This window comes from Rhinichthys klamathensis, unplaced genomic scaffold (genome assembly GCF_029890125.1).
Source record: "Rhinichthys klamathensis goyatoka isolate OS25496 unplaced genomic scaffold, OSU_Roscu_1.1 h1tg000341l_1, whole genome shotgun sequence".
In the NCBI taxonomy this organism is placed as follows: domain Eukaryota; kingdom Metazoa; phylum Chordata; class Actinopteri; order Cypriniformes; family Leuciscidae; genus Rhinichthys; species Rhinichthys klamathensis.
This window is the reverse complement of record NW_026606855.1, coordinates 1,501,342-1,521,258: the sequence shown is the minus strand read 5'-3', so window position 1 is coordinate 1,521,258 and position 19,917 is coordinate 1,501,342. Positions and strand designations below refer to the sequence as shown.

The 19,917-nt window shown below is 36.8% G+C and overlaps 1 protein-coding gene across 1 annotated transcript; it reads right to left on the bottom strand.

The window, feature by feature from the left end:
- Positions 1-2,044: 2,044 nt before the first annotated feature.
- Positions 2,045-19,862, bottom strand: LOC130106423 (cAMP-dependent protein kinase type II-beta regulatory subunit). The gene is made up of 11 exons (XM_056272528.1): positions 19,282-19,862; positions 18,642-18,677; positions 13,716-13,768; positions 13,532-13,615; positions 12,645-12,751; positions 12,413-12,566; positions 8,125-8,226; positions 7,973-8,047; positions 7,155-7,223; positions 6,878-7,013; positions 2,045-2,379 (listed from the first exon to the last, which is right to left on the bottom strand). Exons 1-11 carry the CDS (start codon positions 19,550-19,552, stop codon positions 2,246-2,248), a joined length of 1,221 nt encoding a protein of 406 aa, XP_056128503.1. The 5' UTR covers positions 19,553-19,862; the 3' UTR covers positions 2,045-2,245.
- Between the last annotated feature and the right edge of the window lie 55 nt (positions 19,863-19,917).

Sequence of the window (19,917 nt, the reverse complement as noted above, 5' to 3'; positions counted from 1 at the left end):
TATATTAGAGGTAGACAGTAATGAATCTTCAGTAATGCTTTAGGAAGAAATGGATACTAGTAATGCTTATGACTTGCTGTGAAGTAAAAAGATCCAATCAACAAGGATGAACTTCTCATACATCAAGAGATAGAGAAAAACAGTGTCCAAATACTGCAGAAATGAACAATAAAGCAAGTGCTCTGAAGAACATTATCAAAATGCCAAAAGCTTCCAAAAACAAAATAAACACAGAAAGAAAGAAACACAAATATACACAGGAAAAACGAGGAATCATTCAGATAAAGCAAATGTCATTGGTACGTTTTTGAGCTTCTAGAAAACAAATGTGAACATACTATTTGTGCATGTCGATCTTAATTCAACGTGAAGTATTAAAAAAACAAAATAAAAGCACTGAAGATGTGAACAAATCATAAAAATCTGCTACACCATTTTAAGTAAAGGTACACAATGTCTATATCTACTATTTATACGTGACAATGAGGAGCTTCCCTAAAAGACTGCAAAAATAAGGAATTGAAAACATGTAGATCTGTCATGACACCGGCATCAAAGTGCAATAATATTCAAAATGCATTTTCATTTCTTCATGTAATTGAGTCTGTGCATCTCTATGTCCTTTTCTCATATTGTATTCAGTCTGATCGGATACTAACTCTAGGAAGTGTAATGAAAATCGAGCATTAAAGTCAGAGTGAAACACAGTTCGCAGACCATTTTACAGTTAAATAGGATATTCAACAAGACAAAATGGGTGGGGCCTGATTTTATCCATCAGAATTGATTGGATGGTGAAAAAACATCCATACCAGAATACATTTGTGACATCAGCTGAAAACAAATGTTTCATAGGCATTTTTTATGTACAAACTTTTTTTGTGCACCAAGTATATATGTTTATTTGAGTTTTTATGTTGACTTTAAAGTGCCCTATTATGCTATTTTAAAGGTTTCACATTTTTTTCTGTAGGTCTTCTACAAAAGTTTCACCTGCATCCATTCAAAAAACACTTTTTCTCATAATATATACTAATTTCTCAAAGAGTGTGAAATGGTTAGTTCGAATATTCAGTCTCTCTAAACCCCGCCTTTCTGCGAGTCTACTCTGCTCTGATTGGTCAGACGGCCCAGTCTGTTGTGATTGGTTGGTGCATGTTGGAAACTAAACACCTATTACCTCCGGAGGCTTCCTTGATACACAGTGATACAAACAGTAACAACGGCGTCGGTTTTCCGTATCAATTCCAGAGCGAGTCTCAACCTTTTAAAGTGTATTAAAGTGGAAAACAGCGTCTTCTCGACATGTCAACAAACGAACCAAACTCTTTCAGTCTCAGCCACAACTACAGTGTTTGAGGGCGGGGCAAAGTTGGCGTTGTTCGCGGGCAGCCAATGAAGAGCATAGACTGGCATTATGCAAATTAGTTACATTGTTACTTAGGAATGTAACAGAAAATGAGATACTGATAACTCATTTCAGCAGGTCAGAATCGATTATTTCGATAAACAAACAAAGTTTGTTGTGCACTTTGATCTTTAAAACTGTGGAGAACTTTTAAATTCACAAACAGCTATATTACACACTGCATGAAAGGTAATATTCAAAAACGCATTATAGGGGCACTTTAAACTCTTGGCGTGAACAGTCCATATTTTCTGTAACGGGTGTCATCAAAATGCAGTTCATGAAGCAAGTGGACAGAGCTCAGTTGCTGAAGTCATGAATTAATTTAGTCAAAAATGGCTTACAGTAAAAATGACTTACATAACACTGAAAACATTGACAACCTGTAGATTTCAAAATGCCGAACTTTAGCTTTAAAAGAATAAATTAACATATCACTGTGCTGTATATGGCAACAATTCGGTCTTTATGTGGACGTCACTGTAAAAGATGCAGCATCGGTAACATGAAAGAAACACAAACCATGTTAAAAAATTAGAAAGATTCGAATAAACACACCAGTACCAAATCCCCAAACCGAAAAACGCGTGAGGAAACCCCTGTAACCCTCATGTACACTGGAGGAAAATGCTCACATTTGGCTTTTCACATCTAAAAAATCATGATCATTGACACACACCGGAGTTTCACATCTGTGAATGCAAAACAATAACTTCAAGCTTATGACCTACAGTATGTTAACACGATTTCTTGACCATGATGACGGGCCTCTACTTACCATTTTCTCATCATTTCATGTTGCATTTAAAGTTTGCGATGTTTATTGATTAACTGATTTCATGCATTCGGCTCCTCTATTGCCATGTGACTCCCGAAAAGCGTGATCAGCTGCTCTTCGTAATTCGCAATGTTCCGTTTCATGATGTCCATGCAGGGGCCTAATAACCTCTCAAACGCCTGCACGTCCATTACTGTAAAACACAAGGTGAATGACCTCATGTGCAGATGCGATACACATGTCATGTCATATGATTTATACTTACAGGCCACTTTATTAGGTACACCTTGCTATTACCGGGTTGGACCCCCTTTTTTTTGTGGCATAGATGCTGGAAACATTCCTCAGGGATTCTGGTCCATGTTGACATGATCGCATCACGCAGTCGCTGCAGATTTGATGCTGCACATCCATGATGTGAATCTCCCGTTCCAGAACATCCCAAAGCTGCTCTATTAGATTGAGATCTGGTGACTGTGGAGGCCGTTTGAGTTTAGAGAACTCATCATGTTCAAGAAACCAGTGTGAGGTGATTTGAGCTTTGTGACATGTCTGGTATCCTGCTGGAAGTAGCCATCAGAAGATGAAAACACTGTGGTCTTAAAGGGATGGACATGGTCTTCAACAATACTCAGGTCGGCTGTGGTGTTTAAACGATGTTCAATTGATACTAAAGCCCCAAAGTGTGCAAAGAAAACACCATTACAGCACCAGCAGCCTGAGCCGCTGATACAAGGCAGGATGGATCCATGCTCTCATGTTGCGTATGCCAAATTCTGACCCGACCATCTGAATGTCCCAGCAGAAATGGAGACTCATCAGACCAGGCAACGTTTCTCCAATCTTCTATTGTCCAGTTTTGATGAGTCCGTGTGAATTGTTGCCTTAGTTTGCTGTTCTCATCTGACAGGAGTGACACTGGTGTGCGTCTTCTGCTTCAATGTTCGAGGTGTTGTGTGTTCAGAGATGCTCTTCCGTGTTCAGAGATGCTCTTCCGTGTTCAGAGATGCTCTTCTGTGTTCAGAGATGCTCTTCTGTGTTCAGAGATGCTCTTCCGTGTTCAGAGATGCTCTTCCGTGTTCAGAGATGCTCTTCTGTGTTCAGAGATGCTCTTATGTGTTCAGAGATGCTCTTCTGTGTTCAGAGATGCTCTTCTGTGTTCAGAGATGCTCTTCTGTGTATGCTCTTCTGTGTTCAGAGATGCTCTTCCGTGTTCAGAGATGCTCTTCTGTGTTCAGAGATGCTCTTCTGTGTTCAGAGATGCTCTTCCGTGTTCAGAGATGCTCTTCTGTGTTCAGAGATGCTCTTCTGTGTTCAGAGATGCTCTTCTGTGTTCAGAGATGCTCTTCTGTGTTCAGAGATGCTCTTCTGTGTTCAGAGATGCTCTTCCGTGTTCAGAGATGCTCTTCAGTGTTCAGAGATGCTCTTCTGTGTTCAGAGATGCTCTTCAGTGTTCAGAGATGCTCTTCCGTGTTCAGAGATGCTCTTCTGTGTTCAGAGATGCTCTTCCGTGTTCAGAGATGCTCTTCTGTGTTCAGAGATGCTCTTCTGTGTTCAGAGATGCTCTTCCGTGTTCAGAGATGCTCTTCCGTGTTCAGAGATGCTCTTCTGTGTTCAGAGACGCTCTTCAGTGTTCAGAGATGCTCTTCCGTGTTCAGAGATGCTCTTCTGTGTTCAGAGATGCTCTTCAGTGTTCAGAGATGCTCTTCCGTGTTCAGAGATGCTCTTCTGTGTTCAGAGATGCTCTTCCGTGTTCAGAGATGCTCTTCTGTGTTCAGAGATGCTCTTCTGTGTTCAGAGATGCTCTTCCGTGTTCAGAGATGCTCTTCTGTGTTCAGAGATGCTCTTCTGTGTTCAGAGATGCTCTTCTGTGTTCAGAGATGCTCTTCTGTGTTCAGAGATGCTCTTCTGTGTTCAGAGATGCTCTTCCGTGTTCAGAGATGCTCTTCTGTGTTCAGAGATGCTCTTCTGTGTTCAGAGATGCTCTTCCGTGTTCAGAGATGCTCTTCTGTGTTCAGAGATGCTCTTCCGTGTTCAGAGATGCTCTTCTGTGTTCAGAGATGCTCTTCTGTGTTCAGAGATGCTCTTCCGTGTTCAGAGATGCTCTTCTGTGTTCAGAGATGCTCTTCTGTGTTCAGAGATGCTCTTCTGTGTTCAGAGATGCTCTTCTGTGTTCAGAGATGCTCTTCTGTGTTCAGAGATGCTCTTCCGTGTTCAGAGATGCTCTTCAGTGTTCAGAGATGCTCTTCTGTGTTCAGAGATGCTCTTCCGTGTTCAGAGATGCTCTTCCGTGTTCAGAGATGCTCTTCTGTGTTCAGAGATGCTCTTCCGTGTTCAGAGATGCTCTTCTGTGTTCAGAGATGCTCTTCTGTGTTCAGAGATGCTCTTCCGTGTTCAGAGATGCTCTTCCGTGTTCAGAGATGCTCTTCTGTGTTCAGAGATGCTCTTCTGTGTTCAGAGATGCTCTTCCGTGTTCAGAGATGCTCTTCTGTGTTCAGAGATGCTCTTCTGTGTTCAGAGATGCTCTTCCGTGTTCAGAGATGCTCTTCCGTGTTCAGAGATGCTCTTCTGTGTTCAGAGATGCTCTTCCGTGTTCAGAGATGCTCTTCCGTGTTCAGAGATGCTCTTCTGTGTTCAGAGATGCTCTTCCGTGTTCAGAGATGCTCTTCTGTGTTCAGAGATGCTCTTCCGTGTTCAGAGATGCTCTTCTGTGTTCAGAGATGCTCTTCCGTGTTCAGAGATGCTCTTCTGTGTTCAGAGATGCTCTTCTGTGTTCAGAGATGCTCTTCCGTGTTCAGAGATGCTCTTCTGTGTTCAGAGATGCTCTTCCGTGTTCAGAGATGCTCTTCTGTGTTCAGAGATGCTCTTCCGTGTTCAGAGATGCTCTTCCGTGTTCAGAGATGCTCTTCCGTGTTCAGAGATGCTCTTCCGTGTTCAGAGATGCTCTTTCGTGTTCAGAGATGCTCTTCCGTGTTCAGAGATGCTCTTCCGTGTTCAGAGACGCTCTTCCGTGTTCAGAGACGCTCTTCCGTGTTCAGAGATGCTCTTCCGTGTTCAGAGATGCTCTTCCGTGTTCAGAGATGCTCTTCCGTGTTCAGAGATGCTCTTCTGTGTTCAGAGATGCTCTTCCGTGTTCAGAGATGCTCTTCTGTGTTCAGAGATGCTCTTCTGTGTTCAGAGATGCTCTTCCGTGTTCAGAGATGCTCTTCTGTGTTCAGAGATGCTCTTCCGTGTTCAGAGATGCTCTTCTGTGTTCAGAGATGCTCTTCCGTGTTCAGAGATGCTCTTCCGTGTTCAGAGATGCTCTTCCGTGTTCAGAGATGCTCTTCTGTGTTCAGAGATGCTCTTCCGTGTTCAGAGATGCTCTTCTGTGTTCAGAGATGCTCTTCCGTGTTCAGAGATGCTCTTCTGTGTTCAGAGATGCTCTTCCGTGTTCAGAGACGCTCTTCTGTGTTCAGAGATGCTCTTCCGTGTTCAGAGATGCTCTTCCGTGTTCAGAGATGCTCTTCCGTGTTCAGAGATGCTCTTCTGTGTTCAGAGATGCTCTTCCGTGTTCAGAGATGCTCTTCTGTGTTCAGAGATGCTCTTCTGTGTTCAGAGATGCTCTTCCGTGTTCAGAGATGCTCTTCTGTGTTCAGAGATGCTCTTCCGTGTTCAGAGATGCTCTTCTGTGTTCAGAGATGCTCTTCCGTGTTCAGAGATGCTCTTCCGTGTTCAGAGATGCTCTTCTGTGTTCAGAGATGCTCTTCTGTGTTCAGAGATGCTCTTCAGTGTTCAGAGATGCTCTTCCGTGTTCAGAGATGCTCTTCCGTGTTCAGAGATGCTCTTCCGTGTTCAGAGATGCTCTTCTGTGTTCAGAGATGCTCTTCTGTGTTCAGAGATGCTCTTCTGTGTTCAGAGATGCTCTTCTGTGTTCAGAGATGCTCTTCTGTGTTCAGAGATGCTCTTCCGTGTTCAGAGATGCTCTTCTGTGTTCAGAGATGCTCTTCCGTGTTCAGAGACGCTCTTCTGTGTTCAGAGATGCTCTTCTGTGTTCAGAGATGCTCTTCTGTGTTCAGAGATGCTCTTCTGTGTTCAGAGATGCTCTTCTGTGTTCAGAGATGCTCTTCCGTGTTCAGAGATGCTCTTCTGTGTTCAGAGATGCTCTTCCGTGTTCAGAGATGCTCTTCTGTGTTCAGAGATGCTCTTCTGTGTTCAGAGATGCTCTTCCGTGTTCAGAGATGCTCTTCTGTGTTCAGAGATGCTCTTCTGCAGAGCTCGCTTGTATCGAGTGCTTATTTGAGTTACTGTTGCCTTTCTATCAGCTTGAATCTGGTCATTCTCAGACCTCTGACATCAACAAGGCATTTTCTCCCACAACTGACGCTCACTGGATATTTCCTCTTTTTTGGACCATTCTCTGTAAACCCTAGAGATTGATGTGTGTGAAAATCCCAGTAGAAAGGCAGTTTCTGAAATACTCAGACCAGCCCGTCTGGCACCAACAACCATGACATGTTCAAAATCACTTAAATCCATTTTCTTCTTCATTCTGATGCTCAGTTTGAACTTCAGCAGGTAGTCTTGATCGTGTCTGCATGCCTAAATCCATTGAGTTGCTGCCATGTGATTGGCTGATCTTTGCATTAACGAGCAGTTGAACAGGTGTACCTTATAAAGTGACCAGTGAATGTATAATTATAATTCATTACCTAAGCATTTGACGTTGTCCATGGCATATGCAGAAGCCGCCCGTGGCTTGTTGGTGACGAGCGCCAACTCCCCAAAATACTGCCCTCTAGAGCATGTGGCGATTTCCACCTCCTCGTCTTCAGTATCGTTTTTTGACTAAAAGAGAGGTAATGACACCGGAATGTCATGCATGTGAACCTTTTAAAGCTGAAAGGCATGTTGGTTTATTAAGATGCATAATGAACCGAAATGTGTTGTAAACAGTGATTCTTGTGGTAAAACACATTTTTGACTCACCTTGCTCCTTTTCATAGTGATCCTAACGTGTCCTGACTCTACGATGTAGAAACTGTTTGCCAAATCACCCTGTGAAAACAAGGATAACCACTAAGCACTGCAGATGCACGTTTAAATGTTTCGGGTCTGTAAGATTTTTAACTCTTTTGCACACCAAGGCTGCATTTATTTGATCAAAAATACAGTAAAAAACAGAAATATTGTAAAATATTATTACAACTGTTTTTGTATGTTGGTATATTTGTAAGATTGAATTTATTCCTGTGATCAAAGCTGAATTTTCAGCATCATTACTCCAGTCTTCAGTGTCACATGATCCTTCAGAAATCACTCTAATATGATGATTTGTTGCTCGAGAAACGTTGTGCTGCATAATATATTTGTGAAAACTGCAATACATATTTTCAGGATCCTTTGATGAATAGAAAGATGCATTAAACATTATAAATAACATTATAAATCTTTTTACTGTCACTTTTGATCAATTTAATGCATCCTTGCTGAATAAAAGTTTTAATTTTGCATACAAAAATCGTACTGAGCTCAAACATATGAACGGAAGTGTATAACATATAGCACCATCACTAAAATCTGATTGGATGAGCCATTATTTCACGATTTTTCCAATTGTTAAAAATCATTTTATACACGTTGAACTCATAATTTGTACTCAAATCTCATTAAATATTTTAGTGGCAAGCATAAATGCAGAAATTAAACAGAAAAAAAAAATGTGCATGGTTTCCAGGTGTTCCATGACTGTGGGAACCCGTAATAATTGGTCGAAATATTTTCTTTATTAGTTCTGTCAGACTAACCTGAGCAATGATCTGTTCCCCACTATTGTACACTTTGGTCGACAAGACATCAACAACCTTCATTCTCTCTGAAACCTAAAACAAGAGACACATTTATTCATGAAATCAACGAGAGGACTGCACATGCAGAAGTAAAGTGTGTGTGTTCAGACCTCCAGTGACGTGAGCAGAGGAAGGGTTCCGATAAAAGCCTCGTACGTTTTTCTTTTCTTCGCGTTGTTCTTTAAGATGATCCTTCTGAATGTCAATCGATCCTAGGGGCATTTAAACAAAGAAAAATACAAAACAATATTTTACACTCCAGGAAAGCAATGAAAGGCAGAGAAAGAGGGATTTATCCCTTTTTCCTACGCTCCATGACGCTTTGCACAAATTATGGGAGTAACTTCCCTTTCGGTAAATTGTAAACAATAAGTGAAAGTTTCGCTCAATGAATGCAATAATAGGGATTTTCAAAAACCGTGGGACAATAAGATGACATTATTCTACTCACCCTTCATCCGTTGAACATTAAAAGGACATTCAAAAGTGTAAAAGCATTAACAAAATTACTACCACAGACCATGATTAACCCCGTAATATATGTAATACTGTATATGTCTGTATTTTGCAACATAGGTTGGGATATATCATAAATATGTCATGTCTTTTTTTTTCATACTGTTACAGCGGAATACAAAGGAAAAAAGAAAATAATCAGGAGGAAAAGAACGCAGTGACTGAAAAGAGCTCTTTCCAAAGATATTCTTGTTATAGCATGTCACATTAAAATACCAAGCGTTACGATATTATCCTGACAAAACAAGGATTATTTGTAGTGCATCCTTTTGATTTGAAATGATTTGTTTTAGTCTTTTGGAGTGGAACTTCCTCAAACTGGAAATGCCTCCCATAATCAAAAATGCAGTTAGCTTGTTAGGAAAAAGGTGGATAGTCCTGTAATTTCAATAGTTTCTATGAAAAGCAGAGGGCGCTCTAACACAAAGCACACATGAAATGCTCTTGGCGAAGAGAACAAGGCATTTAGCATGTGATTTTACGGTAAAATTGCTTAAAGTCGACATGAAACGGAAGTTGCGATAGCCTTTTCTTCCCTATTGTGACGGCTTCTGGAACAAGAACAAATGTAGGGCGGGGCTTGTGGAGAATTGATTGGATGGTTGTGGATTGCTATTGGTGTGATCTCATGTGAGTGACAGGTTGCCCCGCCCTCATCATCAGAGAAGAGAAGTCGCTGCAAGAGCGAGGGGAAGTTATTTTGTTAAATGAATAAATAAAAATGTGCACGGATAAAAATTATAATGAATACTGCAATATTCCATAAAAAATAAGGGTCACACTTTAGTTTAGGGTCCAATTCTCACAATGAACTATTAACTACGACTTTTGTCTCAATAAACTCCTAATTACTCCTTATTAATAGTAAGGAAGTTGATAAGTTTAGGCATTGGTAGGACTAGTGCAATGCCCGTGGAAAATCAGTTTTTGTGTGTTTGTAGTAATTGTTGATTTGGTATGTTTGAGTTGCTTAATAGCCTAGGCTACTGTTACACAGGAGCCTAAACTCTGAGAAAACGATAACGTTAAGCGCACCAGAATAAAATATAATATTCAGAATTAAATAGTGTAGCTGACTTACAGATTCAGTAAAATCACTACTTTTTCAAAAATGAATCACTACTTTTTCAAAAATGAATTGCTACTTTTTCTAAAAGAATTGATACTTTTTTCAAAAAAGAATTGCTACTTTTTCAAAAAGAATCGCAACTTTTTTCAAAAAGAATTGCTACTTTTTCCAAAAAGAATCGCAACTTTTTTCAAAAAGAATCGCTACTTTTTCAAAAAGAATCGCTACTTTTTCAAAAAGAATTGCTACTTATTAAAAAAAGAATCGCTACTTTTTCAAAAAGAATCGCTACTTATTCAAAAAAGAATCGCTACTTTTTCAAAAAGAATCGCTACTTTTTCAAAAAGAATCGCTACTTTTTCAAAAAGAATTGCTACTTATTCAAAAAAGAATCGCAACTTTTTTCAAAAAGAATCGCTACTTTTTCCAAAAAGAATCGCAACTTTTTTCAAAAAGAATCGCTACTTTTTCAAAAAGAATCGCTACTTTTTCAAAAAGAATTGCTACTTATTCAAAAAAGAATCGCTACTTTTACAAAAAGAATCGCTACTTTTTCAAAAAGAATTGCTACTTTTTCAAAAAGAATCGCTACTTTTACAAAAAGAATCGCTACTTTTTCAAAAATAATCGCTACTTTTTCAAAAAGAATCGCTACTTTTTTCAAAAAGAATCGCTACTTTTACAAAAAGAATTGCTACTTATTCAAAAAAGAATCGCTACTTTTTCAAAAAGAATCGCTACTTTTACAAAAAGAATCGCTACTTTTACAAAAATAATCGCTACTTTTTCAAAAATAATGTAACAAAATAATAATGTAACAAATGTATAATAATAATAATAATGTAACAAATGTATAATAACACTGTAATAAATGTATAATTACATTGTAGTAAATGTATAATAACGATATGTATAATTACATTGTAATAAACGTATAATTACATTGTAATGTATAATAACACCGTAATGTATAATTACATTATAATAACCGTATAATTACATTGTAATAAATGTATAATAACACTGTAATAAATGTATAAATACATTGTAAAAAACGTGTAATTATAATGTAATAAACTATAATTACATTGTAATAAACGTATAATTACATTGTAATAAACGTATAATTACATTGTAATGTATAATAACACTGTAATAAATGTATGATTACATTGTTATAAATGTGTAATAAGACTGTAACAAATGTATAATACATTTTTAACACTTTTTTCAAAAAAGAATCGCTACTTTTACAAAAAGAATCGCTACTTTTTTCAAAAAGAATCGCTACTTTTTTAAAAAGTGAATCGGTACTTTTTCAAAAAAGCTACTTTTTTGCTACTTTAAAAAAAGAATGTAACAAAATAATAATGTAACAAATGTATAATAATAATAATGTAACAAATGTATAATAACACTGTAATGTATAATAACACTGTAATAAATGTATAATTACATTGTAATAAACGTATAATTACATTGTAATAAATGTATAATAAGACTGTTACAAATGTCTAATTACATTTTTTACACTACTTTTTTCAAAAAGAATCGCTACTTTTTCAAAAAGAATAATAAGGTAACAAACATAATTACATTGCAATAAATGTATAACACTGTAATATAATTACATTGTAATAAACATATATCTACATTGTAATAAATGTATAATAACACTGTAATAAATGTATAATTACATTGAAATAAACATGTAATTACATTGAAATAAACATATAATTACATTTTAATGTATAATAAGACTGTAACAAATGTATAATTACATTTTTTTACACTACTTTTTTCAAAAAGAATCGCTACTTTTCCAAAAAGAATAATGTAACAAAATAATAATGTAACAAATGTATAATAATAATAAGGTAACAAATGTATAATAGCACTCTAATGTATAATTACATTGTAATAAATGTATAATTACATTGTAATAAATGTATAATAACACTGTAATAAATGTATAATTACATTGTAATAAACGTATAATTACATTGTAATAAACGTATAATTACATTGTAATGTATAATAACACTGTAATAAATGTATAATTACATTGTAATAAACGTATAATTACATTGTAATGTATAATAACACTGTAATAAATGTATAATTACATTGTAATAAACGTGTAATTACATTGTAATAAATGTATAAGACTGTAACAAATGTATAATTACTTTTTACATTACTTTTTTCAAAAAGAATCGCTACTTTTTCAGAAAAGAATAATATAACAAAATAATAATGGGTAACACTTTATTTTAAGGTGCTTGTAATAAGCAGTAATTAACAGTTAATAAGACACTTATAAGACCTTATAAGATGCATATAAGATGCATATAAGCATTAACTAATTATAATAAATAAATTAAATTAAATAATACATTTCTCAAGTATCAATACATTGCACTTTTAGAACAGCCGAACAAACATAAATGGTAACACAAACTCCCAGTCACTTAAAAAATGTACCTTCCCAAGAGGGAGTAGTTTCCCTGATCTCTTCAGGGCCTGAACCTTTAATTAACCCTTATATGAAGTAGTTAATGCTTATATGCATCTTATATGCATCTTATAAGGTCTTATAAGTGTCTTATTAACTGTTAATTACTGCTTATTACAAGCACCTTAAAATAAAGTGTTACCAGATTGGAAACTAATCTGAGCACTTAGAAAGTGATGTACTGTAACTGCACTTGATTCACGCCACTGAATATTTATTAAACTATCTTCATTTGCGTTCCACTGAATAAAGCGTGTCATGCGGCTTTAAAGAGTAAATGATGACAGGAATCACTCACGAGGCACCACAGGGCTCCAGGTGAGGTAGCGATGATGGTGGCGGCCCTTGGCGTGTTGTACATGAGGGCCAGCTCTCCAAAACTCCCACGGTTGTCATAAGATCCCACGATCCGCGTGGTGCCGTCTGCTTTCAGCTCGATGTCAAACATGCCCCTGTATGACGAGCACATGATATCGATGTCTGACTGGTTAAAACTCCAGCATTACGATGCAGAGATGAATCCAGTTTACCTTTCAATGACGTAAAAGTTGTCGCCATCGTCATCTTGATCAATGATGTGCTCTCCTGTCACCACTACCTTCTCAAACATGGCATCCAAGACTTGGGATATCTGCTCCTGTTCATTCAAAGAGCAAACATATATGAGCCTTTCTTGTGTTAAAGGGAGCCTAACTGACTCCTCTGGCATCGTTATTTCTTCCATCATATATAAAAGGAGATATTTAACAGATTTCAGGTGAATAACTACATACATTTGGGTTTGTTCCTAAAACCATAAAAACATTTTGTTGCTTGAAATAAAATAAACATGAACTGAAATATATATACATATATATATATATTATTGTGTGTGTGTGTGACTGTGTGTGTGTATATATATATATATACAAACGTTTATGTTAAATGCGATTAATCAATTTTAATTTAACTTGAAACATAACTAAAACTGAAATAAATATTAACAAAAACTATATATAGACATGTTAAAAAATTACAAAAACACTTCTTAAAACTTCTCTTTTTTTATATATATAAATAAATATAATATAAAATATATATAAATAATAAATATATATAAATAATATATAAATATAAATATAAAAAAATATAAAAAATAAATTAAATGATGTCATATTTGGAACAGGGTTATTATGGTTCTCTAACACTAAAACTATTCAAAATGTTTTTTTTGTTAATTGAAATAAAACTGAAATCAAATATAAATGTTAGATGAAAAAAATATAAATGTTGCCTTGGAAAAAAAATTCTAGAAGTAACTAAGCAACAACCCATCCATGTTAATCTTAGTGTCTGTCTGACAACAAATTCACCAAAACATGTTGTTATATTGAAGAAAATGGTGTCTTATCATCTTCTGAAGTGTTCATCATCTTACCTGGTCCAGATTTTTGAACAATAGGATGTCTTTGCAGGCTTCCTGTAGTCTCTGTCTCTGCTCATCTGTTTTGGGGTAAGTGACCTGAAGTGCACAGCAAAGCATTGTGGGATACTGGGCAGCAGCAGATGCCACAGAAATGCATAAAAGAGGAAAATCTATCCTGTTTTGAGAGGCCACTCACCCTGGGTTCTCTCTCCTCTTCATCCTCATCAGGGTTGTACGCCTCCGCACAAACTGTCCAGAGAGGAATAAATGCAGTAAATCGGAAGCAGGATTAAAACGACCTGTCTAGACAAAGCATTACTGCTCAAATTAAAATACTGTGCTTTGTGCAACCTGTTAAAATATAATTTTTATTCTTTTATTCTTTTTTAATTTTTTATTCTTTTATTCAACCAATTTTATGAAGATCTGAATCTTAATGTCTACTTTCATTTGGTTTATTGGATTGTTTAAATGGTTAAAACACCTAAAAATGAAAATAAAGGCATAATTTTCTCATCCTTATGTCGTTCTGAAGCTTAATGACTTTCTTTCTTTAGTCAAACACAAAAGGAGATGTTTAGCAGATTGTCCAAGCTGCTCTTTTATAAACTCAGAGGCATTTAAGATAAGGTTTTTAGTGGATAATGACTTAATTTCGGGTACGTTTCCCACTGTTGCATGTTCCCCGGTTTTGTGTTTCTTGTTTTTTCTATTAGGACTTTTATTTTGAAGTGTATTTTCTGTTCCCAGTGTTGTATATATAGTTTGTTGCCATAGTGATTGATTACCCTCACCTGTTCCTAGTTAGCATCTGGTTATCCTGTGGCTTTATATGCCAGTGCTCCCCCTCCCCTTCTTTTTTTTAAATACAATCTTTACTCAGAATTTGCTAGTAAATTTGAGTTAATCACAAAGAAATGGCAAGTAACACATTTAACCCTCATGTGGTCTTCGGGTCATTTTGACCCGGAGAAGATTATCTTTTTCCCAAAAATACTAGTTAATGTTATCGCATTGGACTGAAACTTAGTGACTTTGTTCCCAAAGGGTATAACTACTTCTCAAATGTTTTTTGAAAAGTTTCGTACTTTTTTAGGGGGGGTTTGTTACCTTGTTACACTTGTGGTCTTCCCGGGTCAAAATGACCGGCCTATAAAAAAATACTTATAAATCACTCATTATAGCATATTTTCACCCAATCTTGGATTCAATATTTTTGTCAACTTGTTCTCGTTCAATTAGGACTGGTTTTGTATTTCCATTTGCATCTAATTAATCGTGGGCCTCATTTATCTGAGAGTAGGCATCTCATTTTTTGAGTAAAAAAAACTTTATTTTTGAATCATTTTGGATTTTTTATTTTTTTTAGAAAATTGGTACTCTTGATCACACTAGTCTACTTTAAGTGTGTGTGTGTGTGTGTGTGTGTGTGTGGGTGTGTGTGTGTGTGTGTGTGTGTGTGTGTGTGTGTGTGTGTGTGTGTGATAATGTCAGATAGATGAATGGATATTAGATGCAGTTCAGGGTAGGATCAATTTCATCACTGTGAAAAAGAACGTGTCATTCAGAAAATAGTTTGTGTGTGTGTGTGTGTGTGTGTGTGTGTGTGTGCGCATGTATCCACGCATGCACATGTACAAGGGCTTTATGTCTTTAAGCACACATGTACTGTGAACATGAACATGAACATGCTCCTGACAACTAAATTTTTCTCTAATTTTTAGTCTCCCCCATTCACTTTCAATGACCGGGAACACCACAAGTGTGACTCTGTGTCATTTTGTGCAAAAACCCCCACAAATTTCAAAACAAACGGTGTCATTAAATATTAAAGTAGACAAGTGTGATCAACAGTGCAATTTTTTTTCATATTTTACTCAATATTGCCAAAACTATTAACAAATAATGCTTTTTTCACTCAAAAACTGAAGTGCATAAGCTCGGATAAATGACTCCTACAATTAAACCGTTTGAAAATTAAATACAAAACCAGTCCTAATTTAAAGAGAACAAGTTGACAAAAAGATCAAATCCAAGATTGGGTGAAAATATGGTATAATGAGTGATTTATAAGCTATTTTTTATAGGCCGGTCATTTTGACCCGGGAAGACCACAGGTGTTATAGGGTTTTGAGGGTTAATTAAATGTGAGAGGTTTTTTTTTTTTTGTCAGTGTTTTTATGAGCTACAGAACCTAGCTATAATAGTCCGGCAATTACTTGGCAACATAATATTCAAAGTCAGAATGTAACATGCATGATAACAGCTGGATTTTAAAACCATTTATCAGATGTTAAATAGGGTCTGAAAAATCCACAGAAAAGTCTGGAAATTTTACTCTGGAAAAGTATGAAATTTTGCTTTGGGAAATGTGAAAGAACCCTGGGAATAAGAAAAGTAAACCTAAACAGTAAGATTTAAAAAGAAATAAGAATAATATTAAGAAAAATGACAAAAACACATTACAAAATTAGTAAAAATGAAAACTAAAATTGAAATAAAAATAAATTAAACCTAAATAGTAATATTTAAAAACAAAAAGCACTTAAAAATACTAAAAATTAAACTAAAGAAATAAATAAAAAAAGCTAATTCAATATAGCGCACGAGTTGTATTAAATACTTTCATTGTACTTAAAATGCTTTTTTATTTCACTGTATTGAAAGCAGAAGGAGTGAACTTTCATTTTGAGATGAACTAAAAATAAAGGTTTCACAGTCATTCTAAATCTAAACTAATAATTTAAGAATTATTTTCCACAATAAAGAACCGTTTATGCAGTGCAAAGGTTCTTCCTGGGACCATCGATGCCAATAAAGAAGCTTTATATTTAAGAAAAGTTTGATAGAAATCTGCTTGCAGTGCTGTTACACACGAGCGAGAGATGAGAGGATCGTCTGCTCTCCTCTCCCAGTATTCCTACAATAAATACCAACACAGAGAAGACAAGACCAGGAACTCCAGCGTCTAGATCCATACTAAAGTTTCAGGGCCAGGAACCCTACAAGAACCATCTCGACTGATCAGCTCTAGATCTCTCAGGCTATTGTGCACATCAATCCAGGGCCTATTTCCCAATGTTTGGTCTTTCATTTCAAGTAAGTTTTAGATGACTCAGCTCACCAGATGCAGAAAATCACAGAAATACTGGTCACGTGTTCAGTGTTTTGCCTTGATATTGGTACTTTACAGTCTTGGTTTGTTCTCGTTGTTCTCTATAGATCATACACCACTCAAAAGTTTGCGGTCGGTACGACTCTCTTCTCTTCTGCTCACCAAGGCTGCATTTATTTGATCAAAAATACAGTAAAATTTCATTTAAATTACAATATTGTAATTTAAAATGTAATTTATTCCAGTGATCAAAGCTGAATTTTCAGCATCATTACTCCAGTCTTCAGTGTCACATGATTCTTCAGAAATCACTCTAATATGATGATTTGCTGCTCAAGAAACATTTCTGATTATTATCAATGTTGAAAACAGTTGTGCTGTTTCATATTTTAGAGGAAACTATGCTGCATTTTTTTCAGGATTCTTTGGTGAATAGAAAGTTCAAAAGAACAGCGTTTATTTGAAATAGAAATATTTTGTAACATTATAAATGTATTTACTGTCACTTTTGATCAATTAAACGTATCCTTGCTCAATAAAAGTGTTACTTTTTCATTCAAAAAATATCTTAATGACCCCAAACTTCTGAACAGTACTGTATTCTTCATTTCACGTGATTGTTGGTCACATCTGGTCAGATCTGAGCAGTTTTCAGTCACAGAAAGAGAGCAGAGCTCACGCTATTCTATTAAAAACCTGATATGAAATAAACCAGACGGGAACTAAGTTCAACACTTTGAGACTCTCATGATTAATTGTTACAAATAACAGAACTAGATTTAGCTTTGTAGAAACCATTTTCCATTACAGTAAAGTGCTATCTATCTATCTATCTATCTATCTATCTATCTATCTATCTATCTATCTATCTATCTATCTATCTATCTATCTATCTATCTATCTATCTATCTATCTATCCATCCATCCATCCATCCATCATCTATCCATCCATCCATCCATCCATTCATCCATCCATTCATCCATCCATCCATCCATCTATCTATCTATCTATCTATCTATCTATCTATCTATCTATCTATCTATCTATCTATCTATCTATCTATCTATCATTCCATCCATCCATCATCTATCTATCTATCTATCTATTATTCCATCTATCTATCTATCATTCCATCCATCTATCCATCATCTATCTATCTATCTATCTATCTATCTATCTATCTATCTATCTATCTATCTATCTATCTATCTATCTATCTATCTATCCATCCATCCATCCATCCATCCATCGGTCCATCCATCCATCATCCATCCATCCATCCATACATACATCCATCCATACATCTATTTATCACTTCATTATAAGGAATGAATGTCATTTTCCGCCCATTATAAACACATTTCTTATTATTCGATCACCAAAATCCCATTTTCCCCATCACAAACCGGCTTTACTTCCTATTTCAGTCCTTCCTTAAACCACAGTACATCAAAATCTCTCCATCCGTCCTCACTTGTGGCTCTGAGCGATCCACGAGAGACAGAACTTCACAGCATCTGAAACACTTTCGTTCTGCAAACAATGCTAATCTTCCATTAGTCAATTAAACCATTAGCCTCTCATTTGCTCTGAGAGCAGTAAAGAAGTAAATAATATGTTAACAATAACAAGACAAAAGGCACTCAAATCACAAACACAGGCTCATTAACCAGAGTTAGATGTTCCATAAGCAGGATATCGTCAACAAATTGCTAATAAGTAGATTCTCTCTTGGCCACCAAATCTGTTTCAACAATAGATCGCTACTATATTAGCAACAATATGAATCTTCATAGAAAGCTCTTCAGCAAAGGTGATTTCTCTGATGCATGCACTAGTGTCCAATTGTGTTGTGTTCCAGATATATAGTGTTGTTAGTGTCCAAGAACCCAATAATGATTTCAGAACCTTCAGCACCTAAAATAGGAGTTAATAATCATATTCCTGAAATTGCACAGGCCTATATTAGGCTCATACACAGTTGAATTGCATCGCAAGGAACTTACCAGAAGCTCTCCGTACAAATCTGTTGATAACCGGAGCTGAAAGGAAAGATAGAAAAAGGATTGATAAATAAAATGACTTGTGGTGCATTACAATAAAATCAAATGTTAATATAAAATATTACATTCAAGATGCCACAGTAATGGCCTATAGATGGATCCGTCCACACCCAGGAAGCATCTTTCAGCTTGACCAAAGTCTAAATGTTTGTGCCTCATAATTGATAGTGATACTTCCCAATATGACACACATCATAATTTGCATGCATGCAAAAATAAAAATAGGCCTGTGTGCACTGTACACATCATGCCAAGTATTTAATGCACACAGGGCCTAGTATCACTTTTATGAATAATAACCAGAGCTTCCATCCGAAAAGCATGGAAATGAGCACATTCATATGATAAAACCAAGCCAATTAAGCCTGGTCTTTGTTCCAACCCCCTCTGCAGTGAGCTGACCCCTCATTTTTATCATCATCATCATCATCATCAAGGAGATGTGTGATCATGCATTAGCACTGAACAAAAGATCACTGATTCTGCCAGTTTGGACAATGTTGTGATGCATTAAATATGCAAAGGAAGGATGCCTGTATAAATGAGGATACAGCTGATGGTCCCAGTTGTCAGAATGTATTACCTACGAATTCTTCATCGTCATCATCATCATCATCCTCCTCTCCGTTTTCAGAGTCGATCTGCATGGCCTCCTCGATGAAGTTGACGGCTTTGCCCGCTCGCGAGGCTGAATTGTGTTCATTGCCGAACGCGCCGCCGCGGGTCTCGTTCTCCTTGAGACGCGTGAAGTATTGCAGCGCGAACTCCAGCAGATCCCCCGGCTGGTTCCTCAGGACCTCCACGGTAAAGCTCTGCAGAAGCTCCGTCAAGCCCTCGGGGATTTCTATACTCATTTCCTGACGGTGAAATGTGCGCAAAATTCGGCCCGGTCTTGCGCGTATACGTACAACAACAGTCGGTCGGTCCCGTTTCGCCGCGTCAGCTGAGAAGAATGACCCGCAAAACGCGTCAGAGGGAACGCGACGGATTTCTCGCTATTCCACCATCTGCGTGTGTTTCCCACCGTGTCCCGACCGTGTCCTCTAATTTGCGGGCGTAAAAATGGCTGGGATTTCAAGAGCTGGCATTTTTTCTCTCTCTCCTGCTGCTGGCTACAGGAAAGCCGCGCATGTGATGCGGGAAACCATGGCAACCAGCATCCCGGGATTTGCGCAGGAGGAACGCGGACGCGACGCGACGAACTAGAACGCAACGCGAG